General features: G+C 40.6%; 1 protein-coding gene across 6 annotated transcripts in view; it reads left to right on the forward strand.

Moving 5' to 3' along the window:
• wdr33 (WD repeat domain 33) overlaps positions 1–15237 on the forward strand; it is a 118489-nt gene that overhangs the window by 47411 nt on the left and 55841 nt on the right. For 5 of the 6 annotated variants that reach the window (XR_013579579.1, XM_078563477.1, XM_078563481.1 and 2 more), the window contains exons 4-7: positions 2356–2460; positions 3814–3909; positions 6189–6340; positions 8818–8915. Coding sequence is in view for 5 of the 6 variants with exons in the window: in XM_078563477.1 (XP_078419603.1) it covers positions 2356–2460; positions 3814–3909; positions 6189–6340; positions 8818–8915 (451 nt within the window). In the remaining variant the exon portion in view is untranslated. Of the gene's footprint in view, positions 1–2355; positions 2461–3813; positions 3910–6188; positions 6341–8817; positions 8916–13772; positions 13997–15237 lie in introns of those variants that run through there. The other variant, XM_078563479.1, reaches the window with a different exon arrangement.

Consider the following 15237-nt stretch of genomic DNA (forward strand, 5'->3'; position numbering starts at 1 on the left):
CTGTGCTAGATGGAATAGATTCAGAACAGATCTAGCAGCTTGAAACTAGACATCTATGAGGTGCTGTGGATCATCAGCAGCATAATTGTAATCTGCCCCAATTTGTAATGTCATGGCAGTGGTACTTTTCACTGCCATTATCAATTAGGGTACCAACCCTGGTTCAATGAGGACTGTAAAAGAGCATGTGATATAAAGAAATGGCTGAGCACATCGGCTACAGCAAAGGCTATGGGCCCTAATATCATCCTGGCTATAGTGTTGTAGACTTGTGCTCCAGAACTAGCCATGCCTCTAGCCAAGCTCTTTTTAGGTACAGTTTAAACACTGAGATTGATTTGACAAAGTGGAAAATTTTCCAGGTAGGTCCTGCCACAAAAAGCAGGACAAATCCAACCTGGTCAATTCCCTCCCATCAGCCTACACTCAGTCAAAATGATGGAAGTACCATTGACAATGCTATAAAGCAGCACTTGCTTATCAGTGACACTCATTTTGGATTTGACCAGGAGCTCTGGGCTCCAGACCTTATTACAGCCTTGATCCAAACATGAACAGAAGAGCTAAATTCTAGAAGTGATATGCCAGTAACTTCCCTTTCAAGAAACAGAAGTAAAATTGAAGTTCAGGCAGTGAGGTAGGTGTGAAGCAGGGGATCGCTCCACTGGCTGGAGTCCTATCTAGTACAAAGGAAGGTGCTCTTGGCTGTTGGAGACCAATCATCTTCGCCTAGGACATCAGTGCAAGAGTTCTTCAAGGCAGTGTCGTAGGCACAAGCATCTTTAGCTGCTTCCCTCCAACGTAAAGTCAGAAGTGGAGATGCTTACCTGATGGTTGCAGGTGTTCAGTTCCATTTGTGACTCCTCAGATAGTTAAGCAGTCCCTGCCCACAAGCAGAAAGTCCTAGATAATATTCACACTTGGGCTAATCAGTGACCATTAACATTCACGCCAAACAAGTGCCAGGTAATGATCATCTCTAACAATAAAAAAACCTTGCCACCTCCCCATGAAATTCAATGCACGTACCATCGTCAATTTCCCCTACCATCAACATCCAAGGGGTTACCATTGACTAGCCACAGATATTGAGTGACTCACCTCTTTATTCCCCAAGGCACAAATCAAGAGAGTGATAGAATACTCTCCATTTGCCTGGATGAGTATAGCTCAAACACTCAAGAAGCTCGACATCATCCAAGACAAAGTGCCCACTTGATTGTCACCCCATTCACCACCTTAAACATTCACTCCCTCCACCACTGGTGTACCCTGGCTACAATGTTTACAAGATGCCCTGCAGCAACTAGCTAAGGCTTCTTCAACAGCATCTTCCAAAGCCACAACCTCTACCACCGAGAAGGACCAGGGCTGCAAATGCATGGGAACAAGTTCCTCTCCTAATTGCATAAGGAGCTATATTTTGCCATTCCTTTGCTGTTACTGGGTCCTAACAGCATTGTGAGTGCACCTACTCCATGTGGACTGCAGTGGTTCAAGAAGGTGGCTCACCACCACCTCCTGAGGACAAGGAAGGATGGACAGGAATGCTGGCCTTGGTAGTGACATCCACATTAGGTAAATGAATTAAAGGAAAAAGATTGAAGGAAGAACAAAGGCTCTGGATTTAACTGAGCTCAGGAGGAAAGCAGCACTTGGCATCTGTGTAACAAACATGGTGCAGTTATGGGTTGTGTGGCACAATGTCCTGGGGAGAAGATTAGGGCAGTGCTGCGCATTGCATCAGGGACTAGCCCAATGTGAAATAATTTCTTAGCACGAATGCAACCTCCTCACCCCCCTGCACACCAAGAGAATTAAAAGTAGGATTTTAAAAAATGAACTAAGTAACATACACATGCTTGAGCAGTCTGGCAGAATTAGTGAGAGAAACTCAGCATTTGAACTTCAGCAAATAAACGTAATAGTCCAGGAGATTATACTTTATAGGGAAGAGGCAAATAGAAGAAAGTGGAGTATGAAGATTTTCCATTGGTTTTGTTCTGATGATAATTTGGGGTATGTGGCTCTTCATTGACCAGCCCCAGTCATGGTTTTGTGGGTTTTAGTTATGCTGGTCACTGTATTGTGTTGGCTTTGCTTAATTTCAGTTAGACTGTTGGGTTGGTCTGTTCTTGTTTTGGTTGTGCTGTTAGGTTGGTCTGGTGTAATCTGGTTTGTGATGTTGGGTTGATTGGCTTCTTGGTGCTGATTAATTGGCTTTTTTACGGACCTTTACTGTTGTTTGGTTCTTTTCATGTCTCTGCTGTTAGTTGGTCTTGCCATGTAACACACTTGGTGATAGTTTTGCTGTTCTTGACCTCTGGTCCTAATGGTGTCTTTAATGTTTTCCAGTTGGTGCCACCTATGGGAATGCTGCAAAATCCTATGAATGCTGTAACAACAAAATTTGTAAGAACGTCAACCAATAAAGTGAAGTGTCCTGTGTTTGTTGTCAGGGTAAGTAATCAAAAGAATGTGAATAAGAGTTAAACTAAAGTAGATAATATATTGTGAATCTTCTGGCCTTGTGCCAAACTGGTTTATTAAACTGGAATTAAATCACTTTTTAAAAGCATGTCAGCTGCAATTCCCACTACTTGGGACTAAGAAACATTTGCTGGTTAAGGCAGTGTTGGTGCTCACATTATAATGAAGGAATTGGTGGACTTGAATCAAGCTTGGTTGTATATTCTGATTCAAAAATGTTGTTATGGAACTAGTATATGACGTTGGCAATATGAAGTATAGTGGGGAAAAGCCTCTTCCATTCAATTTCCCCCCCCCTCACATATCTTTACCTAATCAAAATTGGATAACCTGCTTTTGCCACTTATCATATCTGGAACTATCTTTGTTACTGTCCCAATCTTTTCCACTGTTTCTGAACCACTGATCACAGTTAAGATACATCTGTATGCTCATGATCTCACAAACACTTTGCATAAGCTCAGCATCACTGTTGTATGCAATTGGGATTTACTTCCTATTATTCGATTTACCTTAGTTATTTATTTGCTGCACTGATGTTAATAGTGCTTGTCAGTCATTGCTATTTTTTCTATATCTTTTGTCATCTTTTTCTATATCTCTGTCATTTTCTACTTTCAATGCTACCATTTGCTATATTTCTTGGTCATAACATCTTACTTCTATGCACAATGTAGATACACTGTGAAAGATTCACCAAGATCATTAATGATTTGAGCAGCGGGAATTCTATTCCAGTTCAACTCCTGAACCTGTTCTCTTTCAGGTTCTTTGCACCTGGGTTTAACTAACATAGGCAAAAAAACACCTTTGCCTCCAAACTGGCTGCTCATCTGCCATTTGCAGTTCAAGCAACCACAATTTATCAGGTGCAAATACCTCTGGAGAGGCAGCAGTGGGAGCGTGAACTCCACTGTATTGAGCAATCAAAGACCTTCATGAGTTGGTTGTTATGTAAACTACTATTGCTATCGTGTTTGCTTTACCTGAGGCATTGGTTTTGGTGTTTGTGAGTTGAAGTGCCTTGGGACATTTTTACTGTCTTAAATGCACTATCTAAAGCAAACTGTTGGGTGTGCTGCCACAAGAGTGACACAAGATTTCCCCTTTGCACCAATTTGGTTTCAAATATATCCATTCCCAAGAATAATGCTGAACAGCCTCAAGAAAAGCTATATATGCAAAATATGTTTGAAATCCTTGAACTGCAATGCCTCTTCCTGTTGGTGCAGTGCATCAGAGAGATAGCTGTAACCACTATTTATTGCACTGAGTGCTTAATATATTTAAATATAGAAATAATTGTTTTTGTTCTGTATTTAGTGGACTCCGGAAGGAAGACGGTTAGTCACCGGGGCTTCAAGTGGCGAGTTCACTCTCTGGAATGGGCTCACGTTTAACTTTGAAACAATTTTACAGGTATGCGAGTCTCCAGTGCAATGCCAAATGGGGAGGGGCAGGTGGAGGGGTGTGAGGTAGAGAAAATATAGTTTATCCTGCTACAGCAATTGAGAACGGCGTTGTGGAACTCTAGTGTTTGTGTTGTAGCGATAAATTCCTAACAGCAAAAACTAATGTCACCAAGGTAACCAACAGATGTGATTATATTGGCAAACTGATGGCGCAAATGCTCATTCATTTGCTACAGGTGTGGGAGAGTCTTTTTCATTTTCTTGCTTCAGGAGGTATCCTATTGGTGGTATATAATTTGTCTTCTAGGCTGTATTCCTTAGAAGCCACAGTAACATTGCTCTTGATACTGTGGATTTTGTAACTTATCCCCTTTTCCGAAGTTTCTCTCTCCCCATCCACCTCAAACCTGTCATATCCTGGCCACTTAAGCAGTTTGTCTCAAATCTTTTATCAAGGCCACCAAAATCAGTTCCACTCCACTCATGCAAGCAGGACAGAGAGATTCCTCATTCTAGTTTTCCCTGTTGCTCTTTGAAGGTGCTGTGTCTAATCCTGGGGCATCCTGCTGATGGTCCAAACTGAGATTGAAAGCCTGCTGTCTGGGGGATTTATGGGCGGTGCACATGTATTGTAGGTCTACGATGTTGACTGAGTGCACTTTCCATCAGACCATTGAAATCATAATAATTGCTAGCAGTTCTCTTGTTTCTGCGGACCATAGTGATCACTGTTCACTGGGACGTGGTTACTCACTCCCAAAGGGAGGTTCAGGGTCTTGTCCAATTCTTCTATTTAGTTGTTCCATCCAGATTTCCCATGCTTCAGTATACTTTTTCTTTCTTTGTATTTAAAATCATGCTGTTATTTATATTTCCTTCGTTTGATTCAGGATTTCTTTATTCATCGTTTTTCTTCTTTAGTTTTTTTCCCCAAGACTTTCTATCCAGAACTGTTTAATTCCCGATACTGTTCAATAGTATGTTCATCCACGTCTTTTTCTGTATCCTATTACTCACATTCTACTGCATTCTATACATACTGATCCTTAATGAAGTTCTGCTGTTGAGCTGAATTCTTCATTTTGCAATTAACCTGGTTGGGATGTGAATTGTAGTCAGTTCCGGGATATGTAATGCTATATACTGAGTCCCAGAGTGCTTTCTAGAAATGATTTACTTTTTTCTATTGTAATTCATTCATTCCTATGTATTTTACCTGTTCGACCAAATGTTCGACACAAAATTGTGCTTTTTAACAGAGCTATTATTATTCTGATTGCTTTGTCATTTCTCTTTCTTGATTCATTTAATTGGCTCAACCTCATCTATTCCTTTTCCTTCTTTAATGCTCCTATCACCCAAATTAATGAAGATCATATTGATTTTACTATTTTCAACACCAACTGTACCTCATCATAGAATTGTTCCATCACCACATTTCACAAAAGGTCAGATTAGAGAAACACCAATAAACTGTCTCCTGACTACCTATTGTGTAGGATCATCTCAACACCATCAGCTGTACTCTTCAACAGTGTGATTATCTTTCCAGCGTCTTTTGCTGAGGTCTAAAGTATTTGATTTTTTTCCATCACTGTCCCAGTTTGACTCCTCAGGTTTAAGTTTCTCATGTGCCACTTTTGGGTATTTCTCTTGTTGTTTTTGGAGGCCCAACCTTAGTTTCTTGCAGTAATGTTCAATCTGCCCATTTCATATAGAACTAGCTCCCTGTTTAAGCAGTGAATTTCCTTTCTGTATGCCTGCAGTGTGTAAAGTTCCTACAGGTGGCCCAGAAATTCCCAGACTGTTCCTGGGATTTGATGTCATTGCTCTGGTTGATTTGCCTTAATCTGCAGTAGTTGCATAAGGTACTGACTTTGTGCTCCTCACAATGTGCTGTTACACCTTTACTACCACTGACAGACTAGTAGGCTGCTCTGCCAGTTTTACCATGATCACTGTTGACCCTGGATGAGGGTGTCCTTTCCTTTAGGAGCAACAGCCTGATTTACCTCCCCATTTGAAGTACTTGTCAAGATTTGTCATATATAAACACCTCTGGAGGGGCAACTGTGAGAGTGTGTACACCATTGTATTGAGCAACGAAAGACCTTCATGAGTTGGTTGACTTGGAATAGGAGGTGCTGGGGATGCAAAAATATTCCCCAAAGCAAACATCTGACTAATGCCTTATTTAAAAGAAATGTTTATGGATGAGACTTGCATGTGAAATGGAAATGAACATACATGGAGCATCTGAGAATGTAACCATTTTTTTCTCAACAGGCTCATGACAGTCCAGTTAGAGCCATGACTTGGTCTCATAATGACATGTGGATGCTGACAGCTGACCACGGTGGATATGTGAAGTATTGGCAGTCCAACATGAACAATGTGAAGATGTTCCAAGCTCACAAGGAGGCGATTAGAGAGGCCAGGTGGATTAATGCTATGCAGTTTTCCATAGGGATTGGTATAATTATATTGTCATTTCATTGTATTCTAGGTGAAGTTGTGCATGGTTTCTATGAGACCCTGGGAGCAATGCTTCACATTTTATGCTCAATATTTTCATTTGTTTCCTCTTTTACACAAAGTGCCACATTGTCTGCTCTAGAACTATGGTGTGGTATTGATACGTTGCCATTTTTGAGAAATGTGGATGTTGACCGTATGCTGTACTGCTCAGAATTTTGCTGCAGTGCTAATGTATACAAGTATTCCTTTTATGAGTTCTTTGTAAAGCAAGATTTTACATTTTTAAATAAAGTATTTCCTTTTTTTCTAAAACTGAATAAAGGTTAAAACTTCAGAAATAAAGCCAGTTTGAACACCGAAGTAAAATGGTCAGCGAAGTCCCAATGGTGGTGATCTGTGCAGGGATTAAAAATAAATACTAGATCACCGACATTCAGCTATATCCAGTGGCAACAAGATTGAAGAACTTCAAAAAGAAATTAAATTTTAAAACCATTTTAATATTTCCAACACCAAAATTGTAAATAAAGTGGCGGGTTTTGCAGACTGTAACTTTTACTTATCGCGTACGTTGAATTCATTTGCAGGGAGAGCTGTTTAAAAAAGTTTAAATTAATCCCATTTCATCTGGGTTTCCATTACGTTGAGAAAGTGATGTCACAGTTTTTTTTTCAGTATTGTGGCTAACTACATTGTAGCATTAGATCACTCTAAAGCCTTTCCATTTGGAAAATGGAGCCAAAACAATCTAGTTAGCTGAGGCAAGGTATTTTCCGTGGATCCTAGAAGTGGGTTCTGTTTCGAGCTGTTCTTTAAAATCTGCAGTGTCAGGTTAATACCAATCTAGATCCTGATTGTGCTCTGATTGGTGAGCTGTGGTGTGTTGGCGCAGCATACCAGAGACAGATAGTGCAGTAAATAGCCAGAAGGTAAATATCAGTAAAGTAGCAGCAGCATACACCACTGTTAGTAAAGTTGATGTGGCTGGAAATGTTGAAGAACTAGATGTGCAACACTGAAGTGCTTGCACTGAGTGTGGCTAATTAAGCTGCACCTTTTGAATATCAAATACTTGCAATGTGACACTTGCACTTTTAAAATTCACTTTTGCAGATACCCTTCACTTCTCAGGTCAGAAAATCATTTAAAGCAGGATACTGTGGTTATCTGATCTTAAAATACACAATCACATTATAGTTAAATTTTAACAAGGAAATCAAGTGGCCTGTTTCCCCTAGCCCACCTTGTTCTCCAATGCCATTTCTGCAATCTAACATGTAGTATTCTTTTATAACTTCCCTCATCCCCGCTTCTATGAATGATGTAACTTGGGGTTAATGCTATGTAAAAAGTGCTTTATAGGAAGTTTTAAATTAGAAAAATACGTGGAGCTATATAACGTTACTGCCATTCAGGATAGCGTTTGCCTATGGACTCCAAGGAGCATTATGTACTAGAGCTGCCATCCCGACATTTGTACAGTGCAGGTGCAGTCACACTTTACTCATCTAGTTGGTAACGCTGGATGTGGCAGTGTATGCACTATCCTTGGCAGTGTAGAAACTCAGCAACTTAAGTACTTTCTATTTAGCACAGTGGAACCTCGATTATAGACATACCTGCCATCGAGACACTCAGTTATTCCCAATTATAAATTTAATGGGAGTCCTGATTTAGTTATACATAATTTTATAATTAAAAAATAGTGGAATGTTCTTAAATAGAATTTTCACAACTTCTGGATCCTTGACCCAATAGAATCAGTAGGTACTTAATGACTGGTACCCGGTAGAATTTACTATTCTAATATTACACTTTGGGTCTGGGAGCACAGTGTGAGTCAGTGCTTTGTGTTTGGGAGCCCATTAAGGATCAGGGCTTCAGGTCTGGGAGCCCATTAAGGATCAGGGCTTCAGGTCTGGGAGCCCATTAAGGATCAGGGCTTCAGGTCTGGGAGCCCATTAAGGATCAGGGCTTCAGGTCTGGGAGCCCATTAAGGATCAGGGCTTCAGGTCTGGGAGCCCATTAAGAATCAGGGCTTCAGGTCTGGGAGCCTAGCAAGAGTTGATGTGCTGGTATTTATTTCAGGATACTCGTGTTGAAATGCAAAAATGTGGGTCTGCCTTGTGCACGCAATTAATTAATCCTCATTAATTAATCTAAATACATCAATTGGAAGTTTTAAAAAAAAAGCTTGGTATCAAACTAAGCAAAAGGGGCCGTTCGATTGTCTGCCAATTTCTATTTCCTGCTGGGGGGAATCCTACCCCACATTGGCGGATAATCGAGGTTCCAATGTAAAGCATTGTGGTTATTCTAGTTAACTTCTGGAGTCCATTTGTACAGAACGCTTATGTGAGGATGCTCCAGATTGGGCTCAATTCGGCTCCTGTTAAATGCTGACCTCTTTCCCCTACTGTGTGTCTTCATGTAACAGTTTCTCACCTACGGATAATAAATTTGCCACATGTTCTGACGACGGCACAGTTCGAATCTGGGACTTTCTTCGATGCCACGAGGAGCGCATTCTTCGAGGTATGTACAGCAAAACTCTACTGTGTACTGGGCCTAGCAATTTAAATGAGTATGTACATCCGGCATTGTCAAAAATCCAGCACAGTAGTGCTTAAATAGGCTGTGATAATTAGCTAAATGTCTGCTTAAAGCCCCATTCCCTTCTCATGCAAAGAGTAGCAAAAACATATGTACTATTAATACATCTCACACACATTTCTCATTCTTAACTCTGGTGCCTCTTCAGTTCCAGATACTTCCTTCTGTCTCTTGTATCATGTGTCTTCTCATTTGAGGTGCTGAGATTATAACATATTTTGGGGAGGATGTCTCCCTTTGTAATGTGTGTTTTGGAGTGTAAACTGTGATTAAGGCGGTTTTGTCATTTTGGGGATCACTATTTCAAAATGCACATAGGTTTGCTCCCAAAAATTCTAACAGAGAAACTAAGTCTTGCTGCTTGAGTGCATGTATAATATACATTATGACACAAAAGCCTTGTAGTATATATACGCACACATCACTCTTACAACCAATCCCGAGCAGTTAACACACAGTTTTTTCATAAGACAGACCCATGTTGCATAAAACCTATTCTGCAATCTGACCGTTATGGCTTAAACATGGTGCTAATAACTGTCAGTATGTTTTATTTCTCTATCAAATTGGGTTCAGTAATCCCTGGGATTTGAAAGAAAGACTTGCATTACTATAGCTTCTTTCAGAATGTCGCACAGCACTTTAAAGCACTTTTTGAAGTGTGGTCAGTGTTGAAATGTAGGAAACCAAACAGCCAATTTGTGCGCAGCAAGTTCCCGCAAATTGCAGTTTGATCATCTGTTTTTAGTTGTTGGCTGAGAGATAACTGTTGGCCAGGATATTGGGGAGCACTGCCTTGCTCTTCCACAAGATCTTAATGCCATGGGATCTACCTGCCGGGGATGATGGGAACCTCGGTTCAGCAACTTACCCGAAAGAAGACACCTTCGACAGTGTAGCCCTCCCTCAGTACTGCACTGGAGTTCCAGTCTAGACTTAGTGCTCGTGTCAACAGTTTGACTTGAAACCACAAACCTCTGACTCAGTTGAGAGAGCTAACACTGAACCACAACTGACACTTAACTACTTGTGTCCAGGTCCAGCCTGGACTGATGGAGGGGCACTTGTATCGGTTGGGTATGTCCAGTACCGATTGGGTGTGGGTCTATGGCACAAGGCTGGCCTCCTTTAATGTTATTTCATTGTTAGTCTTTTCCACTTTCATGCCAAGAGGTTTCACTGCTTGGTGAGGAGTGTTTAGAGAAAGAGGTAAATATTTCAAATGTCATTTTATAAATATTCTTCTGTTCCAAGTGAAGGTGTTATTGCCTTGAAGAATATCCCTGTTTTTATTTTTCATAGTCATAAAGTGAACTATACAACGTGGGAGTGTATTCAAATTTAACATAGTAGAATGTCTGCTTTTATGCTCACTACTTAACCTTTGTAAACTGAGGAATCCATTGTCAAATAATTGGTGCGTGGCAGATTTTAAGGAACAATTAAAAGACTGCAGTAGATTTTGCTTCTTCAGAAGACATCTTTCTCCTGAAGACAGTGTTATGTTGAAGTTCTCCAGTTGCCTTGGCTCCATGGCTATTTATGTGTGGTGGGAGGTGACTGGATAGGGATCTAGAACCGCAGCCCTGATTGAAATGATTCTTGCATTAATCTAGCACCTTATAGTATCTTAGTTAAAGGACAGCGTCTCCAATAATGCAGCATTCTTGATACTAAATCACAACCTCAAACCCTGCAAAGCTGAAATCCACAACCATCTAATCTAGAAACAAGAGTGTTGTGAAATGAGTGAAGGTGACATGAAAATTGCTTCTGTCCTGTCCCTGTTCAAGAACAATCCCAGGAATATTGTCAAGTGTTGTCCTCAATGTTACCCTTCACTGTCAACAGTTAACTTAGTACAGATTGGAGATTAAATATCGGTCTTCCTTGTGGCGTTATATCACACCAAACAGTGCATTTCTTTGATTAGTGGGTCATTGAGGGGTAAGGTTCTGTTCAGAAATATTCAATCTTCTATCCTCTACACTGAAACATGTACTTGTTATGTACCCACTTCGAGAACTGCCAGCAAACAGGGTTAATATTTTCACCCCTTTAATGCCCAAATATTGTACAAATTATAATACGCACACACACAACTTAAACAATGGTTACCATTGACCAGAAACTGAACTGGACTAGCCATATAAATGCTGTGGCTACAAGGGCAGGTCAGAGGCAGGAATCCTCCAGCAAGTAACTCACCACCTGAATCCCCAAAGCCAGTCTACCTTCTACAAGGCACAAGTCAGGAGTGTGATGGAATACTGTTCTCTTGCCTGGATGAGTGCAGCTCCAACAACACCCAAGAAGCTTGACACCATTGAGGACAAAACAGCCTGCTTGATTGGCACCCCATCCACAAACATTCACTCCCTCCACTGCCGATGCACAGTGGCAACAGTGGGTACCATCTACAAGATGCACTGCAGGAACTCACCAAGGCTCCTTAGACAACACCTTCCAAACCCACGACCACTACTATCTAAAAGGACAAGGGCGACAGATAGATGGGAACACCACCACATGGAAGTTCCCCTCCAAGTCACTCACCATCCTGACTTGGAAATATATTGCCGTTCCTTCACTGTCGCTGGGTCAAAATCCTGGAACTTCCTTCCTAACAGCACTGTGGGTGTACCTACACCATAAGGATTGCAGCGGTTCAAGAAGGCAGCTCACCACCACATTCTTAAAGGCAGTTAGGCATAGGCAATAAATGCTGGCTTAGTCAGCGACACCCACATCCCACGAATTAATTTTAAAAAATAATTGTACTACTCGCCATTAATGTGACTGTTGAGGTTATTTGTTTGAGCAGAAGTACATAATGTTTGGAGTTATAGATGATTTTTGTGAATTCCCCAAGCGAGAATCATGCCACTAGACAAACGAGGTGATAGTTTGATTCATAAGGTTTTTTTTGTGTTTTCTTCTTCACACTACTTGTCTTCAGCTAACTCCATTTTCACCATACACCCCAACAGATATAGTTATAGTCTGAAAGAAAACCTGACTTAGTTCTGGGCTCAGTTAGACTGGAGAGTTGCTGGGCATCTGATAGTACACTGTAATGTAATGATTGGAGGGCTTTCTATGTCATTATTTCTGAATGCCTTTGTTCTCATTGATCCATCTTGAAGTAAATTGACTATGTAACAAATTTCCAGAGTTTTAAAGCTTCGTCTGAGTGGCCTATTATAAAAATGCGATAAATAAAATGATTAAATAAAATCCACCAGCACTGTGGGTACACCTACACCACAGGAACTGCAGCGGTTCAAGAAGGCAGTTCACCACCACCATCACCTCGAGGACAATTAGGGATGGGCAATAAATGCTGGCCTAGCCAGCGACACCCACATCCTGTGAATGAATAAAAAAAATTAAACAATATTGCCCATGTATTCCCCCCATCCCCCCGCTTCCCCCAACCACACCCCCAGGATGTCTTGTATACTCCAAGGGATACGCAGACCACAGTTTGGGAAATTCTGTTGTACACATTTTAATTTTTAAACTTCTGAAAGTGAACCTTCAGAGGTTTTGGAAATGAAAAGTTTTGTGTTTTGAAAGCTACGTTTTTCAGTACAGTGACAGAGTTAAGTATTATGGAATTATTTGGTTGGTGGTGAATTTAAACCCATATCCATCCCAAACTGATGCAGTGTAGAACATAAGCAGCCAAGTTGTTTAAAGCCAAGTCCCTGTGGACAAGGTCCCACAACATAAAGGTGCTTCTATCTTAATTGTCAGTGTCTGAGATTGGTGTTAAAGCACATTCTTGTGTCAGAGTCACAGTTGTGCTTTGTCCTCTGGCTTGATGTGCTGTCTGTGTGCCCTCGATACTGGTGCTGGAGCAGTTTTACACAGCACTAACTCTTGGCACTGGGCATAAAACTGCTATAATCTTCAATTTAAAAATGTATATTGGGAATGAAAAATATATTTGAAGTTGTTTCTGTCAGCCAGTTTCATGAGCATACAGAATAAAGAAGGTTTTGTGCTTCATTTCACAAGCCACTGATAATTCAGCGGGCTGACAACAGCCACAGCAAGCTGTTTAGAACAGTAGCTCCTGTTTTTGTTGAATATCTAGCCTGAATTCTGTTCTGACCGTTTGTTTGTACAGTGTGGGACAGTTGGCCAGTTGTATCTAACTGATTCAAAGCTTGTTACTCCAAATAAAACCTCTACTCTAGCCTCAAATGAGGTTAGTTGATCCAAACACCTTCAAATCTGATAACTCCTGTCCCAAGCATGCATTTGTGTAGTTTTTCGGTGCTTAGGATGTGACCTAATCTCATCCAAAGATCTGTCCATATTCACTTGTACCTCACCTATAAGGTTGTAGTCCAGGAAATTAAATTATTCCTCTTTGTGTTCCATGATAATATCGCATTCCTGAGTCAGTTGCAGCAACTTACAGTGTGCTATTACGATCATGCATATAAACATTATCAGCATTCACCATGATTGCTGCATTTTGAATCAGGACCCTGAATGCAAACATTTGTTGTGGTCTCCAACTTTTGGAAGTAAATTGGTAATAGTTCACCAGGAAGCAAAACCACCTGTGCAGAATTCAAACCCAGGTCTCAAAATTAAAAGGGTAGTGCTGAAATGTACTAGTTCACCTAGGAGCTTTTTGAGAAAACTTTCATCTTTTTTCACTATTTCTTAAATGGTAAACCTCGTTCCAGGAATATTTCAGTCTGTGATTATTAAATGGAACCCACTTAAACTAGCCCATTAATGCACAGTCTGTGACTGTAGTACCCAGCCGTAGTGATGATGGCAAAACTGTCAGTGACTGCAGTCATTACGCCACTGAGAATGACGGCAACTTCTGGAGACGCGGAGGTGCAGAATAACACAGAAATCCCGAAGTTGCTGTCATCGATTCTATACCCCTCCAGAAGATGCGTTATTGAGGCACCCTGGACTGCAATCAATGGAAAATCAATTAAATTGCTGAAAACTTTCACTCATGCTATTAGTCTCACTGTAAAAACCCTTTAAAATGTTGCACCTTGTTGAATGCGGCGTAATTGGTTTTTAATGGCATACTAACTTCATAATTACTGCTAGACAACCTCACTGGCCCTGACAAGCTAATTTTATAATTGTGGAATATCAAATTTCTCCATAATTTAAAAAAATTCTACATTTATTTTTTTAAAATTTGCTCTTAACTTGTATCTTAACCCATGCTCTTTGAACATTTAAATTAAAAGCGAAAGATTTTAAGTACTTTTAACTTGGTTTGCTGTGTTTACATACTTCAGTTTGATTGACTGCTTACCTGCTTGCTGACATCACTGCTCCTACATGCCAAGAGCCCCCTTTACCTGGACAACAGATTTAAACAGTTGTTGGGAAAGGGGAAATCCATGCCACAGAGATCGCTAGATCGTTGTGGACAACTTTCTTTGGAGTCAGTGGTGAGTTCAAAATCTGGGCCATTATCACTGACTCATGTTTGATATGAAAGAGAAATGATTGCACTCATCATGTTACCAATTAGACAGTATGGGTACAAAACCAATTTTAGGTATTGCTTGCCTTGACCCCAATCTAGCTTCCCTCACAGTTTCTAAATAAACACAACCATGTGAAGAACTGAAATGAGGGAGCAATTTTTGTTTTGCAAAGGTCTCTGACCCCTAAGAATAAGGATTGCTGAAATGAGTGGGATAAATTTCACGTTCAGCTGCTTGCCATCAGGTGTTCTGTTTAGAGTACAATATTTATAGATAGAGTCACAGCAACTGCTATTTGATAGGATGGATTTGCATTATTGGGTCTGAATCCAATATGCTAAGGTGACAGGGTTTCAAACCAGGAAGGACAGATTTGAAAATGCATTTGTTTCTATTGTAATGTTGACAGTGACTTGGAAATTTGGACTGAGCCCTTGGTCAGGAAAATAGTTTGGGCTGAATAAATTATGCAAATTAGATCACACCATAACTACTTGATATCCCCCTTCCTCTCTCTCACGCACGCACACCAACAACTGAATGAATTATTTCCAACTTTCTAGCCACTCCATGTTGGGCGATGCATTCTTGCACAATGAACTGGGACCCATTGTAAAAGAATTTTTGCAGTAGTGATATATGAATGTTGACCTCTCATTCCTGGTTCACTAACTCTGACGATTTTGGTTAGTATTGCTTTTTATGACACCTTTTTATTCTGCCACAGTGTAGCCAAGGGCCCAGAAGCTCTCAAGTAC

Source organism: Cetorhinus maximus, chromosome 19, assembly GCF_964194155.1.
Source record: "Cetorhinus maximus chromosome 19, sCetMax3.hap1.1, whole genome shotgun sequence".
Lineage (NCBI taxonomy): Eukaryota > Metazoa > Chordata > Chondrichthyes > Lamniformes > Cetorhinidae > Cetorhinus > Cetorhinus maximus.